At 49.9% G+C, this 15,719-nt stretch overlaps 1 protein-coding gene across 1 annotated transcript in view; it reads left to right on the top strand.

The window, feature by feature from the left end:
• The window catches only part of LOC149334794 (uncharacterized), a 147,662-nt gene that overhangs the window by 106,794 nt on the left and 25,149 nt on the right, over positions 1 to 15,719 (top strand). Inside the window, exons 43-46 of the mRNA XM_089551404.1 lie at positions 99 to 224; positions 1,367 to 1,569; positions 3,570 to 3,682; positions 4,220 to 4,298. Of these exons, the coding sequence (XP_089407530.1) occupies positions 99 to 224; positions 1,367 to 1,569; positions 3,570 to 3,682; positions 4,220 to 4,298 (521 nt within the window). The remainder of the gene's footprint in view (positions 1 to 98; positions 225 to 1,366; positions 1,570 to 3,569; positions 3,683 to 4,219; positions 4,299 to 15,719) is intronic.

Genomic DNA, 15,719 nt, shown 5'->3' with positions numbered 1-15,719 from the left:
GATCGGGATGCTGAAATCTTTTCCTGTCTTTTGTTGATGACTCTTACAGTTTCATTATGCCACACCCTTGTTGACAGTTAATTTTCTTTTCCTTTCAGCGGGGCTCACATGCTTATGCGGACCGCCTCACCAAAAACAACCAATGGATCTGGATGCTATATTTGAATTTTGCACTAGACTTGCAATTAGGCACAAAATTGGAGCAACTGGACTGATTTCCCCCGGTGAGCAGTTACCCACGACAGCATAGAAATGAGCTGTCGTCCTTACGGAAGAAAGGTTAACCGGTATCACGATATCCGGCATCCAATGTTTTCTGAGATGAGATTCACACCATGCTGAGCGCGTGTGAGGGGATAAGGGTGTTATTGATGCAATCTTGTGCTCCTCATGCACCCCTAGATGCCGGCTGCGCTTGTCAGCGCGAAAATAACATTCGGGATTTCTGTGTTCCGAAAACATGTCGGCACCTGTACTTTGCAAGTCCTGTATAAGTTATCAGCAGTGTTGCGCTGTACTCCAGAATATCAGCACTCCCATTTCGCGACTTTTATTTTTTTTTGGTTACTTTTCACACCATTGCTGAATACGTGAAAAGCAAGGTTAAGTTTGTTAGATCCGTCATGTCATCAGAAAAGCTGTGCAGACTCGGCACAGGTAAAAATAGGCGAAATAATTATCTATTTGTTCCTAGATGTCATTATTTGGCAGCACGTCAACTAGATGTGCTACATGTCTTGCATATTTCTCAGTCTGAAAAGTGTTGCGTTCAAGTTATCCTTTTATTTTTAACCTTATAAAAGGCGAAGAAAGGATGAAAACGTCTCCGCATAATGGAGAGAAAGCTTGCCTGGATAGACTGCACTTCAGAATATTCTTAAAAATAAATGAAAACCGCTCATGCTGCTTTACAGAGAGCAGAAAGCACAATTCGGATTGCCTATGGATGTTTCTCAGTTTCAGTTCCCTCACTGCAGCCTCGCACTGCAAGTGCATGTACTCGTCCTACGTTTGGCGCCTCGCTTAAATAGTCGGCAAACAGTTGCGAGCCCATCACTACATGCGACGAAAGCCTGTGTTAGATTGCTAAGGCTACCGCCATGGTCTCCGCGGTTTCCGAGCAGTCTGCGTATATCGATGCTTGAATAATCGCTTAGCGTGTCATGTTTTTGTCAAGAAATTCCAGGAAAATTGGTCATTTTAGCTGCCATAAAGATGAGACAGTAGACCTCCACCACACGTTACTTACATAGCGAGACAGCCGCCGAGAAGAATACCATTAGCCGCGCGGCAGGATCTCTTTCAGCCACCTATAACAGCTCACGCCAGTGAATGCTAATATTTTCTGTTATACTTCGACTTTCAGAAGTTTACGCTAAAAGGCAACAAAGTTTGCAAGAGAACGAAAGGAGGCTGGTCCGCATGTTCTCATACAGCCTGTTAAAAACCTTGAACGTGGATCTGGGTTTCTTCCAACGTCACAACATCCAGCGAAGCTTCCCGACTGCCACTGGCTACGGTCTTTTCCACCTACCTCTGGAAGCAGTCATCACAACGGACCTTGTAAAGGTACATGTCCAGCTTTCTCGGGCAAAAGTTTAAAAATTAGAAAATTGTAACACACTACTGTGGGAGTATTGCGTCTGGGAGAACGTCGATGCGTCATTTGCCATTCGGGTGATCTGCAGATATATAGATTGTTATAGTGAAATCTTACATTATGCAAGAATTGCATTCATAAACGCTCTAATATGGATTTGTCTAGAATATAAGGGTACGTCTGCTCTTGTAAGGCCCCGAATGCGAAGCCTCCCAATGATCAAAATTGACGGGCACGCATGCTTTTATTTGTTTGGCATATATAAAAGCAGAAACTGCATTGACTGGTTTGCGGCTTGAAAGCATGCTTGCAACATATTGTCTAAGAGAACGTCGATACGTCATTCGCCATTGCACCCAATGGATGCGCAATCATAACTGTCTGGTCTCCGCGCAAAAGGGTCGCAGTGCTGACGTGTGGGGTTAACGACCCGAAGCTGTGTGTGGTATGAGGGACGCGTAGTGCAGTGCTCGGGAATACTTCACAGCAGCTTGTAGAACGTGCATTAAACATCAATAAATTAGTGTTTTCGTTAGGAGGGCTCCGGAAAACATTTAACATGCACTGACCTAGCACAGCCCAGAGGTGAATTTTGCGTTTCGCCTCCACCAAAACCTGCACAATAACCTGTCTGCATTTCGTCAGCGCCAAAACGTTGAAAACTCGGCTGTTATAGCCTCCTGTGATTTTGAGCTCAGTAGCTATACGTCTCAACTACTAACATGATGGAAACCAAACGGAGCACCGAAACCAAAGAGCATACAGAAGGTCTCTTTTTAAATTGGTCGTTGGTAAGCTAGAGGCTCTTGGAATGTGCAATGCAAATCATGAGAAAGCATTTGTCCTGCGGCGCCTGGCCAAGACTAGGCTGCTTTGGTTGCATTGCCGGCGGCTTTCGCACTAACCTGCATGGTATGGTGTCCACCCAATCGCACTTCTATATAACGGGTGTTTCAGGGAAAACCTAGAGTATCTTCTAAATAATAAAATTAAGATAGAAATGCGGCATTTGCGACATGGTGTTGGCAGAGTTGGCGGGCAACTTGTAACTACTAGATTCACGCGCCTGGTGTAGCTGGTCGTTAGTAACCGCTAAGTCAGTTTTTAAATAACTAAAATGCCCTCGGTTTGACTACACTGTGCCAAAATGCATGCGCATTCGAAAAGCATGCAGGCGAAGCAACCCCTCGAGTCTGGTATTACTATGCCGAAAAAACTCCATTTTTGTCTTTCGAGTCGGTTCCGCCGAAAACCTCAGACCGGTGGATATGTCTTAAATCAGGGTGATTTGAGCGGTGGAGAAAGGTATTGCGCCTGAGCTGGAATCAAGTACAGCCAGTCGCTTCCAAACTCGCAACTTTGCGCGCTCATAGCCTAAAAACAGACCCAGTCGACAGCGCATCCTCCGAAAGTGTACAGAAAGAAATTTGTGCTAACTCGTCAGAAAATCGAAGTCCTGTGGCCGTATAAACGAAGCTGCAGCGGCGGGAGCCAAGCCGGCAACACGTGCTGTATTTTTCAAATTGTTATGCAGTCGAGGCAGTCTGAAGTGGTGCTGTGTATAATAATAAACGCACTCCCTTTTTTTCTGGTTCGATACGAATCTTCCCGTCGCTCAAATAGCGAGACAGGGCATAAACAGCAGCCGTCTCGTACGGACCTTTCGCCTCGAAATACATTTCGTGCGCGCGCGGAACTATATGCTAAACCATGCTCTTTTTTGTTCGAACATGTTTTCTTTTGTAGAAATTCATATCTTCTCAATTGGCTGGATAAGTCACTTGCCGTAATTGTTATTTGCTCTGGCTCGAATGGAGCAGAATGGAGGCTTGGGAGCGGAGAAGAAATGCTGTGATCCTTGTGACCTTTGCGTTTGGATTCAGCGAATTTAGTTAAGGCTATTTATAACTGACAGTTCATACCGGAAACTTTTTATTTCAAGGCTTTCATATATTTTGTTTATTTGCAGAATTTTGTCAGCAGCCTAAACACGGACGAACCATTGAAAATTCTAATTGGCATCGATCTCCTGAAAGCAATCAAGATCTTGTCCGACAGCCGTCTCCCAGAGAAGCTAAGAGGGTGAGCAGAATCTCCTGTTTATCTGTTCTTCCTACCAAAGCGGTGCGTACCAAAGCAGCGTTTGCCGCAGCTAGCACACCTTTAGTTTTCAAGATTTTTAAACAGATGACCACGATACCTTTTTCTGAAGAACTGCCATTTCATGCTAGGAGAGAATGCTAATGGCTGTTTCATCATTGCTTGTATGCTTCCGCAGAGAGTCAGTTTACCGTGAATTTAAAATTAAGGGTGACATTTGCTTCAGTCACGGTTTCATAATGGCATGCGCAATAGTGCGCGTAGCGCCAATATCGTTCAGCGTTCAGTTCTTTATGAGGTATATCACGTGAAATGCACATCACAGCCCTAGTTACGTCACAGCATCGGCTATAATAGACGCTAACATCGGTTGGCTGGCTTTTCTATATTTCACGTTATACACGTCATAAAGAACATAACGCGTTCGATCCAAACAGGTCCTGAATATCTGGTTATTGAATATTAATCCAGAAAAATTTCTCACTAATCTCATCCCTGCTTCATTTCGTTTCTTCGCAGCGTCGGCACAGTTGTCCTAACACGGAGCAAGTTCGAAACTTGCCCACTAAAAGGCTTATGGTTGGATAAAGCCTATTTGGTAAGTGAGACAATGACCGCCTGAACTCCCTCGCACTTTTATGCGAGCGAACAGCCCACTTCCTAACTTGCGGTAAGCAATAAATATGAAAGCCAGCAGAGCAAATAAAGTCGGTAAATATCCAATAAACAGGCTTAAATGCCTGTTCTTGAGTATTCGGCTATGAAGGTCAATGCTCTTACTGATATGTCCACATATGTTGCGTCGTCTACGAAGTGCAAAATACATGTTGTTACCATTCCCGCGACACACCAATCATTTTGCAGATTGCAAGCAACCGCGTAAACATTATGTAAGGATTTCATACAGGTCGTGCATCCTTCCCTGACAACGGGCGCCAGTCACGAAAGACCACTCTTTGTTAATTCTATAAATGCGTCAGAGATTGCACTCGAGGCACGTCAGTAACGCACGGCAGTAGTTCACTGCGTGGCAAGAAATAATTACGATCTTTAATTCCGTCGGCAAAGCCGTATAACGGTCTTGCAAAAGCAATGCTACGCGCATTTGCCCAGTTCCTGCTTCAGATACTATTAAATGAAACGGGCATTCTGATCTGTGCGTCTTCACTAAAAATAAATCTAGACGCCTTTGTTGTTTTTAGCGATAAAACAATTCCAAGCCGCTTGCACCATGCAGTACACAAGGGTTTACTGTAATATATTCCTCAGAAATAATTTGGCACAGAAATACCCAGAAGTAATTTGGCAATATTTTGCATAGTGGCACCAAATATCCATACAGAACAAGGTGCAGGGGCAAGCACACACACATCTCGAAGTCATTAGAGAACCGGTGGGTCTCCGGCGGCGCTGGACACAGAACCCAGCACCTCCCGAATGAAAGGCGGTCTACCACAAAGCCACCGCTTTGGTTAAAGGGCCACAATTGTTCTTCTTACTGCATGAGGCAGATCTATACCCAGCGACTGAGGGAATCGAACACAGCACCTCCTGAATATGAAACGGATGCTCAAACACAAGATCATCAATTCGGTTTACAAGTTGGCCGCCCTGCCTAGAGGGCTATTTCCCAGGCCGAGCTGGGTTCATTGTCCGCGGGTTGAGGTCCCGTAATGGCCGAACACCATGGCGGGAAGGTACGTACCTATTAAACTGGTACGTACCCGGCGACACTGAAGTGCCTCCCACCTCCTTGGCAAATGCCCAGCCGCGAGGCGAACTGTGATTCGAAGGAGGTCCCGACACCCCCGCGTAGGAGGCAGAGCCATGGGCCTCCCATTCAGATAGAGCCTCTAAGCGGCCGAGCATCTGGCGGGAGGACATCTGTACCCATTTATACCGGTGGGTTCCCGCCAGTCCGGATGCTCAAAGCCTTGCGGGTCTCTTGAGGTATAGGCTTCAGAGGGTTCCGAGCGTTGCAACCTCACACGAAGGGCCAGACGCCTGGTCGGGCAGTTCGGTTTGGTTTGGTTTATTGGGGTTTAGCGTCCCAAAGCGACTCAGGCTATGACGGACGCCGTAGTGAAGGCCTCCAGAAATTTCGACCACCTGGGGTTCTTTAAAGGCCCCCTGCCCACCCGCGGCCAGCAGACACTCTCTACCTCACTTTGAGCGAGCCTCCTCTCCTTCCATTCCCTCCTCGAAATTTGTCTCTCCCGCTCCTCGTCGAGTAGGCTCGGCAAGCAAAATCACCCCTTCCTTCTCCGGTGTAAGCCGGAGGCGTGGTGTCTGTGGAGTGCGTCACAGGGCGACGTCATGGCCCCGCCTTCAATAGAATTCTTTTCTTGGTTTTTGCATTTTCTCCGCACACTGAACGATCGAGAGGCGCGATCGGCTCGACCACCTAGACTTGTTAGCGAGCGCATCCTTTCATACATCTGTTTGTCATTCCCAGTTAACGAGCCACCTTTTCATTTTCTTTTAGGCCTCCCCACCGTTTCACGAGCGGAGGGCCGGAAGTCGGTTGTGTTCGAAACACACGGCGAAGCGCGGACCCGGCAACCGCCCGTTTGCTTTTCTCCATGCGTGTTTGTGTTCTGTGTGTTTGTGTCTTTTCTCCGCTCCAAAGCATATGTCATTCATTGGAGTCAAGGCGTACGCAAGATGCACGAAAGATAAGCGGTATGTGTGCGGAGCGGTAAAGTGGGCGAGCGAGGGAAAGGCTCTGCTGCACTACTAATTAAAACCTTGTTTTGGGGGGCTCGCATAGAAGAAAAGAAACTGAGAAGGGAGCGCGCACGCAGAGCGTCTCGTGACGGGATCACGGCGGGGGGGGGGGAGGGGGGGGGGGGTCGGGAGGGTCGGGAGGTCGGCTTAAGCGTGGTCGGGAGGGCGGCTTAAAATGCTCGGTCGTGGGTTGTAGAGTGAGCGCCTCCGCGCCGCTTCGGGGAACGGCACTGGAAGGGACAGGACAGAAAAGCCAGGAATGCGCAGGTTTTTTTTTTTTTGCGACTGGACCCAGGAAAAGCAAAGGCGGTGAGGAGAGAAAAGAAAAAAAATTAAAAAAAAATTGCGCAAAGACGGGTTACTCGTGTAAGGTTTCTACAGGTGGTTTTTGTTTTTATTTTGTTCTCTCGAGCGCTGTATCTTTTAGCTAGCACGAAGCGTCGCCCTTAAGGGAACACCCCAAGCTTCCGGCTCCGTTGAATTAACCTTTTCTTGTTTGTAGATAGAAATGTTCTGGGCGATTTGTGATTAGTATGTGTTCCTGATAGAGTGAAAGGTGGGGCCGCTCGCGATGACGCTTGGACAAGTTGCGTTATCAATGGGCGATCACTTGAAGAAGTGCAAAGAATTCCTGCACGAAACCAAGAATTTTCTTTCTTCATCGATGCGTCGCTAGAGGCTGCCGCTAGCGAACATTAAGAAATCTGCTACAATGAACGCGACAGTAACAAACCTTTTTGAGCCTCTGGCGCAGTCACCGGAGGCTCGCCATGTTTATCAGCCAGTCTTGAAGTTCTGCACTGTGAAATCCAGAGTAATCTTCGAAGGACTTACGAAGGCTGCTGGCGGATATATACTAGCCGGTTGCCCGCACACAGCCGCCCTGGCTTTGTCAGGGTGCTGCACGGGAAGCAGCCCCCGCCTTTCATGCACAAACTGCATGTTTTGCCACTGCGAAGCTCACGCTTAGCCCTTTTCTTTTTCTAGACCTTTCAACAAAACCATGTATGTGTTGATTATCGCACTTATGCGCCCGCTGCCCCCCCCCCGTTCCCTTAAAAAATAGCTGCTGGCGTACAACAGTCAATCTGCAAACCAAGCACCAGAACCGCAGCACATATCGCTCTGAATACAGGCTGGTATGTCCGGTTTGAGTTACGTACCGGACTCCTCTGTCCGGTTTGAGCTCCGTACCGGGCTGGTCTGTCCGATTTGAGCTTCGAACCGGGAATGGACTGCCCGGTATGAGCCCCGTACCGGAGCGGTCTGTCCGGTTTGGGATCGATAACGGACCGGTATGAACCGGTATAGCCATCAAACCGGACGGGTCTCGCCGGTATGAGAGTGATACCGGACCGGTATGAAACCGATATGTTCCGGTAAAATCCGGTTTGCCGCGATACCGGATTTTTCAATAGGGATCTTTGCAATTGCCGCCAAATTACCGCACAATCAAATGCCGCACAAGCACTACAAGTTTGTAGAGCTGCAACAGTGCTCCCGTAACATAACTCATAACGAGTTTCAATAGCCAAGACGGAGCAATCTGCAGTCTTAAGCTCATCATGGTCTCAGTAGACGTGGCACTATGCCGAAGTCGACCCTAAAAAATCCAGTCAGTGCTTGTGTGGTCGTGTGAGTGCCCCACCTTGGCCAATTTTCATTTTTCTCATTCGTGCCGGCATACTAAGGACAAAAGGCGTGAATATTGGCGGAGCCGGAAGTAGTTTCGATGTAGAAGGATTGGCATCGTATAAGGCAGTGAATGAGCATGATGTCGGCACCGGCCTTTCTCTGCCTACTGGGCAGAAATGACACAGCAAAAAGCAAGGGGTCAGACGGCCAAAAGAGAAGACGAAGGAGCTGGTTTCAGTGCGTGTCCTGCTGTGCAACGGATGAGATGGAATGCTACGAGAAAGGAGACGATCGTGCCAGTTCACTAGATTGTCTTCAACCAGAACGTCCTTAGTACGGATTGGAAGAGGCTTGGAAAGTTTTGCACCGCTGCCATTGCCTGTGCCCCATCCGCTGCAACGGACCGCAAGCACAGCCATGGCAGCGACCGTTACCCGAGCAGATCTTTCGCAAGTAGCGGTTAGGCCACCTACTTCCACATTTCAGCTCTTTGTTTGTATCTTCACAATTTATTGAAAATGCTTGTTAACATTATTTTCAACTAATAGCAGCTTTCTCTGCCCGGGCAGAGCGTTCACTAAGGTTGTAGCCTGTAGAGGGTTTAACGTCCCCAGCACAGCCCCGCCGCGGTGGCTCAGTGGATACGGCGCTCGGCTGCTGGCCCGTAGGAGGCGGGTTTCGATCCCGGCTGAGGTGGCCCAATTTCGATGGAGGCGAAATTCTGAGGCCCATGTACTGTGATGTGAGTGCACGTTAAAGAACCCCAGGTGGTCGAAATTTCCGGAGCCCTTCACTACGGCGTCCCTCATAGCCTGAGTCTCGTCGGGGCATTAAACCCCAATAAACTAAACTAAACTAAACTAAACTAAACTAAACTAAACTAAACTAAACGTCCTCAGCACAACCCAATTTGAAGATCTAAGGACTGGAATGTTCTAGTTCCTTCCATTGCATGCAATATCGAATAATACTAATCAACCACTTATACACTAATCCACCACTAATACACTAATCCACATTATCCCACCACTAAACCCCACTGATTCACATTAATCGATCTTTAATCACAACTAATCGGGACTAATTAACCTGGCAACCAATTGATTTTATGAATGGGGCAACTCCCAACAACCGGAGGGGCTGGGTACACTTTCAAATGCTATCGCATATTCTTCATTTGATTGAGAAGGCGCCACGTTATATATTTGGTGATCTTGTGTGCATTAACTCTGCGTGGTTATGCAAATGCAGAGTTAATGCACACAATCCTCACTTACTCCTCCTGACCTGACTTCTGGAACAGGCGACACGACGAAGCCCTGAGACCAGTAGTTTTCATCATCATGCCGCCAGGACATCGCGTATGGGAAATTTTCCTTGCTTTAAGCAGAGATGGCATCAGCGCTCCGCAACTGTTTTTGCCGCATGAGTGAAGAGTAGTGACCCAACGAAACGAGCGCACAAAACATTGTTTAGGCATCTTGGTTGCAGTATATGACAAAAGACGAGCCGCCGCGGTGGCTCATTGGCAATGGCACTCGGCTCCTGACCCGAAACACGCGGGTTCGATACCGGCCGCGGCGGTCGCATTCCGATGGAGGCGAAATTCTATAGGCCTGTGTATTGTGGTGGTTTTTGAAATTTCCGGATCCCTTCACTACGGCGTCTCTCATAGCCTTTGTCACTTTAAAACTTAAAACCCTCAGGAACCACAAACCAAACCCGACAAAACAGCGCACAGCACGCATGCGTAACCTAAGGGTCGACGGATTATACCACAACATTTTTCTTTGCCGTCACAAGCTTGCCAAACAGCGATAGCTGCACATTGCAGTGTAACCTCTCCCCGAAAGGCCCTTCGAGTCATAAAGGAGCGCGAATCCATAGAGTAAAGAGTGGAAGAAATGGTACGGTACGATATTATGCAGTTCTCAAAGAGGCCAAGGCATCACATTCCGTATTTGTCAGACGGCGGCACCTTGCAGTCATACGTTTATTTTACGACACAAGTCTAGATGAGCAATTCTGGATACAATCCCAGATCGAAGAAAGCACTCCTCCCGTATATCAGTGCTCACTCGAAGTTAATCAAGAGAGGTATTTCAATGATTTGCCTCAACGCAGCTTTGGAAAATTCATGTCCGCATCAAATGGAAGAATGCGTTAATCTTCAAATAGAGCTACTGCGCATGTCATTGAAGAGCGACTGCGCATGTCAGGGTTCCCGGCAGATACTATAACATCAGTTGCGGAAAACTTGCTGCAAAAGAAGAGTAGCAAAAACAGGTCGATCAAGATCACAGGAAGCCCACTCAAGTGATACCGTACGTTCATAAGGTATCCTACAACTTAGAGATACAATGTAGACGTGCTTTTCACAGCTCCCAGCAAGCTTTCAACAATATGTCCAGTGATGGTAAATAAGAAAAAGCAGGGATGCGCAATCAAGCACCAACTTTGTTTCACGCAGTGCACAACTAACGTAGTTTATATCATTCCCCTTACCTGTAATAATACATCAGGCAAACAGGACGTTGTTTTAATGAAAGAGCTAGGGAGCACTACCATTTTGGTCAAGGAAGGGAAGAGTGGCCATCTTGCCATACATTTTCGTGACTGCAAAAGCAAACCCATATTTCGGAAAGCCAAATTTCCTGAAGGCAGGAAAGACCAAGTCTAAAGATGGGTTGGTTGGTTTATGGGGTTTAACGTCCCAAAGCGACTAAGGCTACGAGACTCCTGCCTCCGCAACCCGACTCTGCGCCGATCTCATCACAGTTGCGATCCAGCTTCCCCCTGGGACCCTCACCCTCAAGCTACCTCTCTACGACGTACTCGCCGCAGTCACCTCCGCTGCACAACTTTCCTCCAAGACCAGTGCCGCCAACACCCTTCAGGCCAAGCCAGCCCAAAGCCTTGTGTTTTTAAAAACTCATTCTCCTCTCACCGCCCACCTCCTACTTTCTATCACGCATCTTGAGCTTCATGGTAAGCCTATCACCATTAAAAACATATGCCCCTAATCCTCCCATCTCATGCCTCGGCGTTATCCATAATGTCGGGTGGCCACTTCACTCCTGATGATGTCATGCATGATATCGAGTCATTCAAAACGATATTCTTGCTGCTCCCATGATCGGCACCACTTAATCAGTGCTCATAACTTTCGCTGGAACCGTCATCCCCACTTTGTGTATTTTAAACGCGTTGCCTTCCGGTGCCGCCTCCATAAGCCTAAGCCTCCCACCTGCACCCGTTGTCACACCGCGCCAACCAATGCCCCCAGCACAGCGTTCCGGCCAAGTGCCGTCGCTGTGCTGCTTCTCTACCCGCCGACCCTTCCGCTCATGTATGTGCGCAGCCCTGGTGCGTTCATTGCCAAGTAAACACCCACCCCACCCTCGACCCCACTTGCCTCTTCCTCCTCGCTAAACAACGCGAGTGTGCCAAAGCTGCATACCTCCGACGCCTAGCTTTGCGCCTGGCCACGCAACCCACCCCTCCTTCTCCTCTACTAATGAACCTCCATCAGCTCCAATCACGTCAGCACCAGGCTCCTATGCCGACATAGTTAAAGGATCCTCGGTTCCAGCGTCCCTCTCTTCCCGTACACCACCCTCTCCATCCCTGACGAGAGCCGCTCGTTCGACCTCCGGCTCGCTATGCTCGAACGCCAGATGCGAGAGAGCAGCGCATTTCCCACGACCTACAACAGCAGATCCATACCTTGACCGAAACCCTCAAGACAACCACCTCCTCTTCTCCCAGCTTAGAAAGCTAAATGAGCACCTTGCCACCTTCACCACTCCTTCCTCCACTGCCCAGGTAGCCCCTTTGGCTGATCTTTTCGAAACCACCACACAAGCACACCACACTCGCTTGGTCAGCTAGAGACCCTCCAAGCACAATCAAAGCAATTGGAATCCTTCACTACTACGCTCCACTCCCTGCATGAGTCACTGCCCCCGGCCAAGAAGGAACGCGTACCCTCACGAGCCTCTACCTCTACACTATCACAATGGCTTTTGGCGAGGAACTCGAGATTGTACAGTGGAACTGCCGAAGTCTGTGCCATCAGTATCTCCTCACCCGCCCCTCCCTGCCCCATTTTCTCCTTCTGGAGACTCGGACGGCCCGCACTGTCTCAGGCTACCGCGCCTAGCATGCCACTACGTTCACACAACTTGCATCTATTTATGTACGCAGCGACGTGCTCGTGGAGCCACTTGACCCTCCTTAAATATTTAGTTGGTGTGGTCTATTACTACCCTTCTTCCCGCGTCTCACTCACCCTTTTGTCTTTCTACAACCCCCCTGTCACCTCTTTATTATTCGCCCAGGGCAAGTTCCTTGACTTCTTCCTTCTAACTCCCATCTCTTTAGTGGCGACTTCAATGCCCCTCATACACTCTGGGGCTACCCTCAAACCCGCCGCCTCCTCCACTGTCTGGCCCAGGAACGCCACCTCACCCTTAATACTCCTGGCTCCCCTACTCGAGCTGGCACTGCCTCACAGCGGCCCATGACACCTGACCTCACTTTCTCTCTGGGTTCACTTTCCTTTCACTGGCAGGTGACAGCCGAAACTCTTCTCAGTGACTACTTTCTGGTCCATATTCACACCTCTCTTTCCCACATCCCTCGATGTCATCCTGTCATTCACACTGACTGGCACGCCTTTCGCACTAACCTCGCCTCCGACTCCTTTCAATCCTACGACGACTGGACGTCGCGTATCACTGCAGCGCTCACGTCCAGTAGCCGTCGCGTTCGCACTCGTCGCAGTCCCTGATCCTCAACTTTTCTCCGTTTATGGCGTCGCCGTAACCGTCTTCAACGCTCCTTTCGCTCCCAACCCCACAATGCCCAGCTATCCTACAGGATCACTGCTCTGCGGGCCGAGATCGTCACTCCCTGCGCCTCACTCGAGCACTCTCGTTGGAGTGCTCTTTGTGACCGTCTTGACCCTTCTTGCATTCGCGATCCGCATGGTCTCTCTTCAAATCCCTTCTTGGCACTAAGCCTGCCCTTGCTTCCCCTCTAGCTAAAGCCCTCACTCAGGGGACTCCCTCTGATGTTTTTGATTAGCTCGCCTCTCTCTACCCGGCTCCCCCTCTGGCACCCTCCAACCCCATGTACTCGGGCCGGCCTAACCCTGATATGGACCACTCCTTCACTCTCCCAAGAGCTCGAATCGGCTCTGGCTGCTAATGCTACACGCTCGGCTTCAGGTGAGGATGCCATTACATATACCATACTTCGCAACCTTCCTGAATGCGCAAAAGAATTCCTCCTTCAAACCTACAATGAGGCCTGGTACAGCGGCTGCCTGCCGAGCTCCTGTACCTCCTCCCTCATTTCTAAGATTCCAAAGCCGGGCAAACCTCCCTCTCTTTCTAACCTCCACCAAATCTCCCTGACCGTGCGTTGGTAAGACTCTTGAGCGAATAGCCCTGACTCGCCTCTCTAGAGAGAGAAACAACTTTATTGCCATTGATTGGCGGGATTTAGGGCAGGTGGGCTTGGTGTGGCCCCCAGGTGGGGGCGATTTCCTCGGCCCACGAAATGAGTGCCAGTTGGATGCTCTTGTCTGGCCTTCTGAGGAGTTGGTTCCATCCGTCTTCGGAGGGAGCTGGCAGTAAGGTTCGAGGGGGCGGATTTCCCGCGCAACCCCAGAGGATGTGAGCCTGGGTGGCGATTTCTCCCTGGTAACAATTTTGGCAGACGGGGTCGTATTCCCCGTCTGTGATGAGTGAAAGTCTAGAATGGCTAAGGATGGAGTGTGTGTGCAACCTGCGGAGCAAGGTGGCTTGCGCTCGATTCAAGTCGGGGTGTGGAGGCGGGAACTGGCGTCTCATCTCTCTGTAGAGGTTGGTAATTTCGGCAAAGGTCTGGGGAGCCTCGGCAAGAGCGTCTGGGTCCGTGGGGCCGGCCGCCCGGTTGGTTAGTCCTCGGGCTAGTCGGTCGACCCCTTCGTTTCCAGAGCTTCCCGCGTGGGCGGGTACCCAGACCAGATTGATCTTATGGTCGGGAGTGCAGCCGCGAAGGATGCGTGCAGCGGGGTGGCAGATAAAACCTGCCGAGTAATTTTGTATCGCTCTTTTGGAGTCGCTGAGGACTGTGCGCGTACGTGGGTCAGCGATGGCCAGCGCGATGGCGGTTTCTTCTGCCGCTGTCGGAGAGTGAGCTACTACTGTGGCGGCGGTGACGATAGTAGATTGTGGCGTGGTTGCACAAGCCACGTATGTGTTTGCACTTTGCCGTGCAGCATCTACGTATATTGCGTGTTCGTCGGCAAGGTATGTGGCGTCTAGTGCTTGGGCTTTCAGCTGACGGCGCGTATCATGGCGGCCAGGTAGCATGTTTTTGGGGATTGGTTTTGTAACTAGGCGGCTATAGACCCCTATCGGAATGGGCGTCGTGGGGTGGACGTCGCCTATGGGGTTGATGTTGAGACGGTCAAGTATGAGCCGCCCGTGTTTAGTGCGTGAGAGGCGGTGGATTTGGGCGGTCTTGTGTGCCTCTATGAGTTCTGTGAGCGTGTTGTAGCTGCCGAGTTGGAGGAGGTGCTGTGTGCTGGCGTACTGAGGTAGCCCCAGTGCCGCTTTGTACGCCGAACGTATAATGCTGTTCACAGCTTCCTCGTCCTTCCGGCGGAGGTGATAGTAGGGGTAGGAGTATACTATCCTGCTAATGAGGAAAGCTTGCGTGAGCCGACAGAGGTCATCCTCCTTCATACCTCTCCGGCGGGTGCTGATGCGGCGGATAAGGCCGTTGATCTGATTGGCTGTGGTGCGGAGGCGCTGAATGGCCTCCGAGTTTTGCGTGTTGTTCTGTATTAATATACCCAGAACGCGGATGGTGCGGACCGGAGGTATGGGATGGGTGTCGACTTGAAGCACAATAGGTTCTTGCGGGTTGGGTACGGGCAGGCGAGCTCGTCTGTCCCTGATGACTAGTAATTCGGACTTCGTGGAGGAGCACGTGAGCCCGTTCGCCTGTACAAAGGAGTGTACTTTATTAATTGCTGTTTGGAGGGAGTTTTGGATTTCCCCGTCAGAGCCAGAGTTTGTCCACAGGGTAATGTCATCGGCATATATTGAGTGTTTAATGTGAGGTATCTCTTCCAGGAGCGGAGGGAGGCCTCTCATTGTAGTGTTGAAAAGGAACGGAGATAGGACTGCTCCTTCTGGTGTTCCTCGGGTTCCTAGTGTGATCTTCTCGCTGTGGAGGTCTGCAATGTGAAGTTCTGCTGTGCGGTTATGAAGAAAGTCGGCGATGTAGTTGTAAATGCGAGTGCCTACATTCATTTGTGAGAGGTTTGCCAAGATGGAAGCATGTGACACGTTGTCGAAAGCTTTGCTGACATCTAGGCTTAGGATGGTTCGTGTAGCTCGGATGGGTCTCGGATCGAGGATGTCGTGTTGGATTTGCCACATAATGTCTTGAGTGGAGAGGCCGGTCCTGAAGCCGATCATAGTGGGGGGGAAAAGGTCCTCTTGATCTACGTGAGTGTGGAGTCTATTGGGTATGACGTGTTCCATGACCTTTCCCAGGCAGGACGTGAGCGAGATGGGCCGAAGGTTGCCCAGCTCGAGTCGTTAGCCTGGCTTAGGTATGAAAATCACTTTGGCATGCTTCCAAATGTCTGGAAGGC

This window comes from Amblyomma mixtum, chromosome 7, assembly GCF_055824585.1.
Source record: "Amblyomma mixtum isolate Tamu chromosome 7, ASM5582458v1, whole genome shotgun sequence".
NCBI classification, from domain to species: Eukaryota; Metazoa; Arthropoda; class Arachnida; order Ixodida; family Ixodidae; genus Amblyomma; species Amblyomma mixtum.
This window is presented reverse-complemented; position numbering and strand designations above follow the sequence as displayed.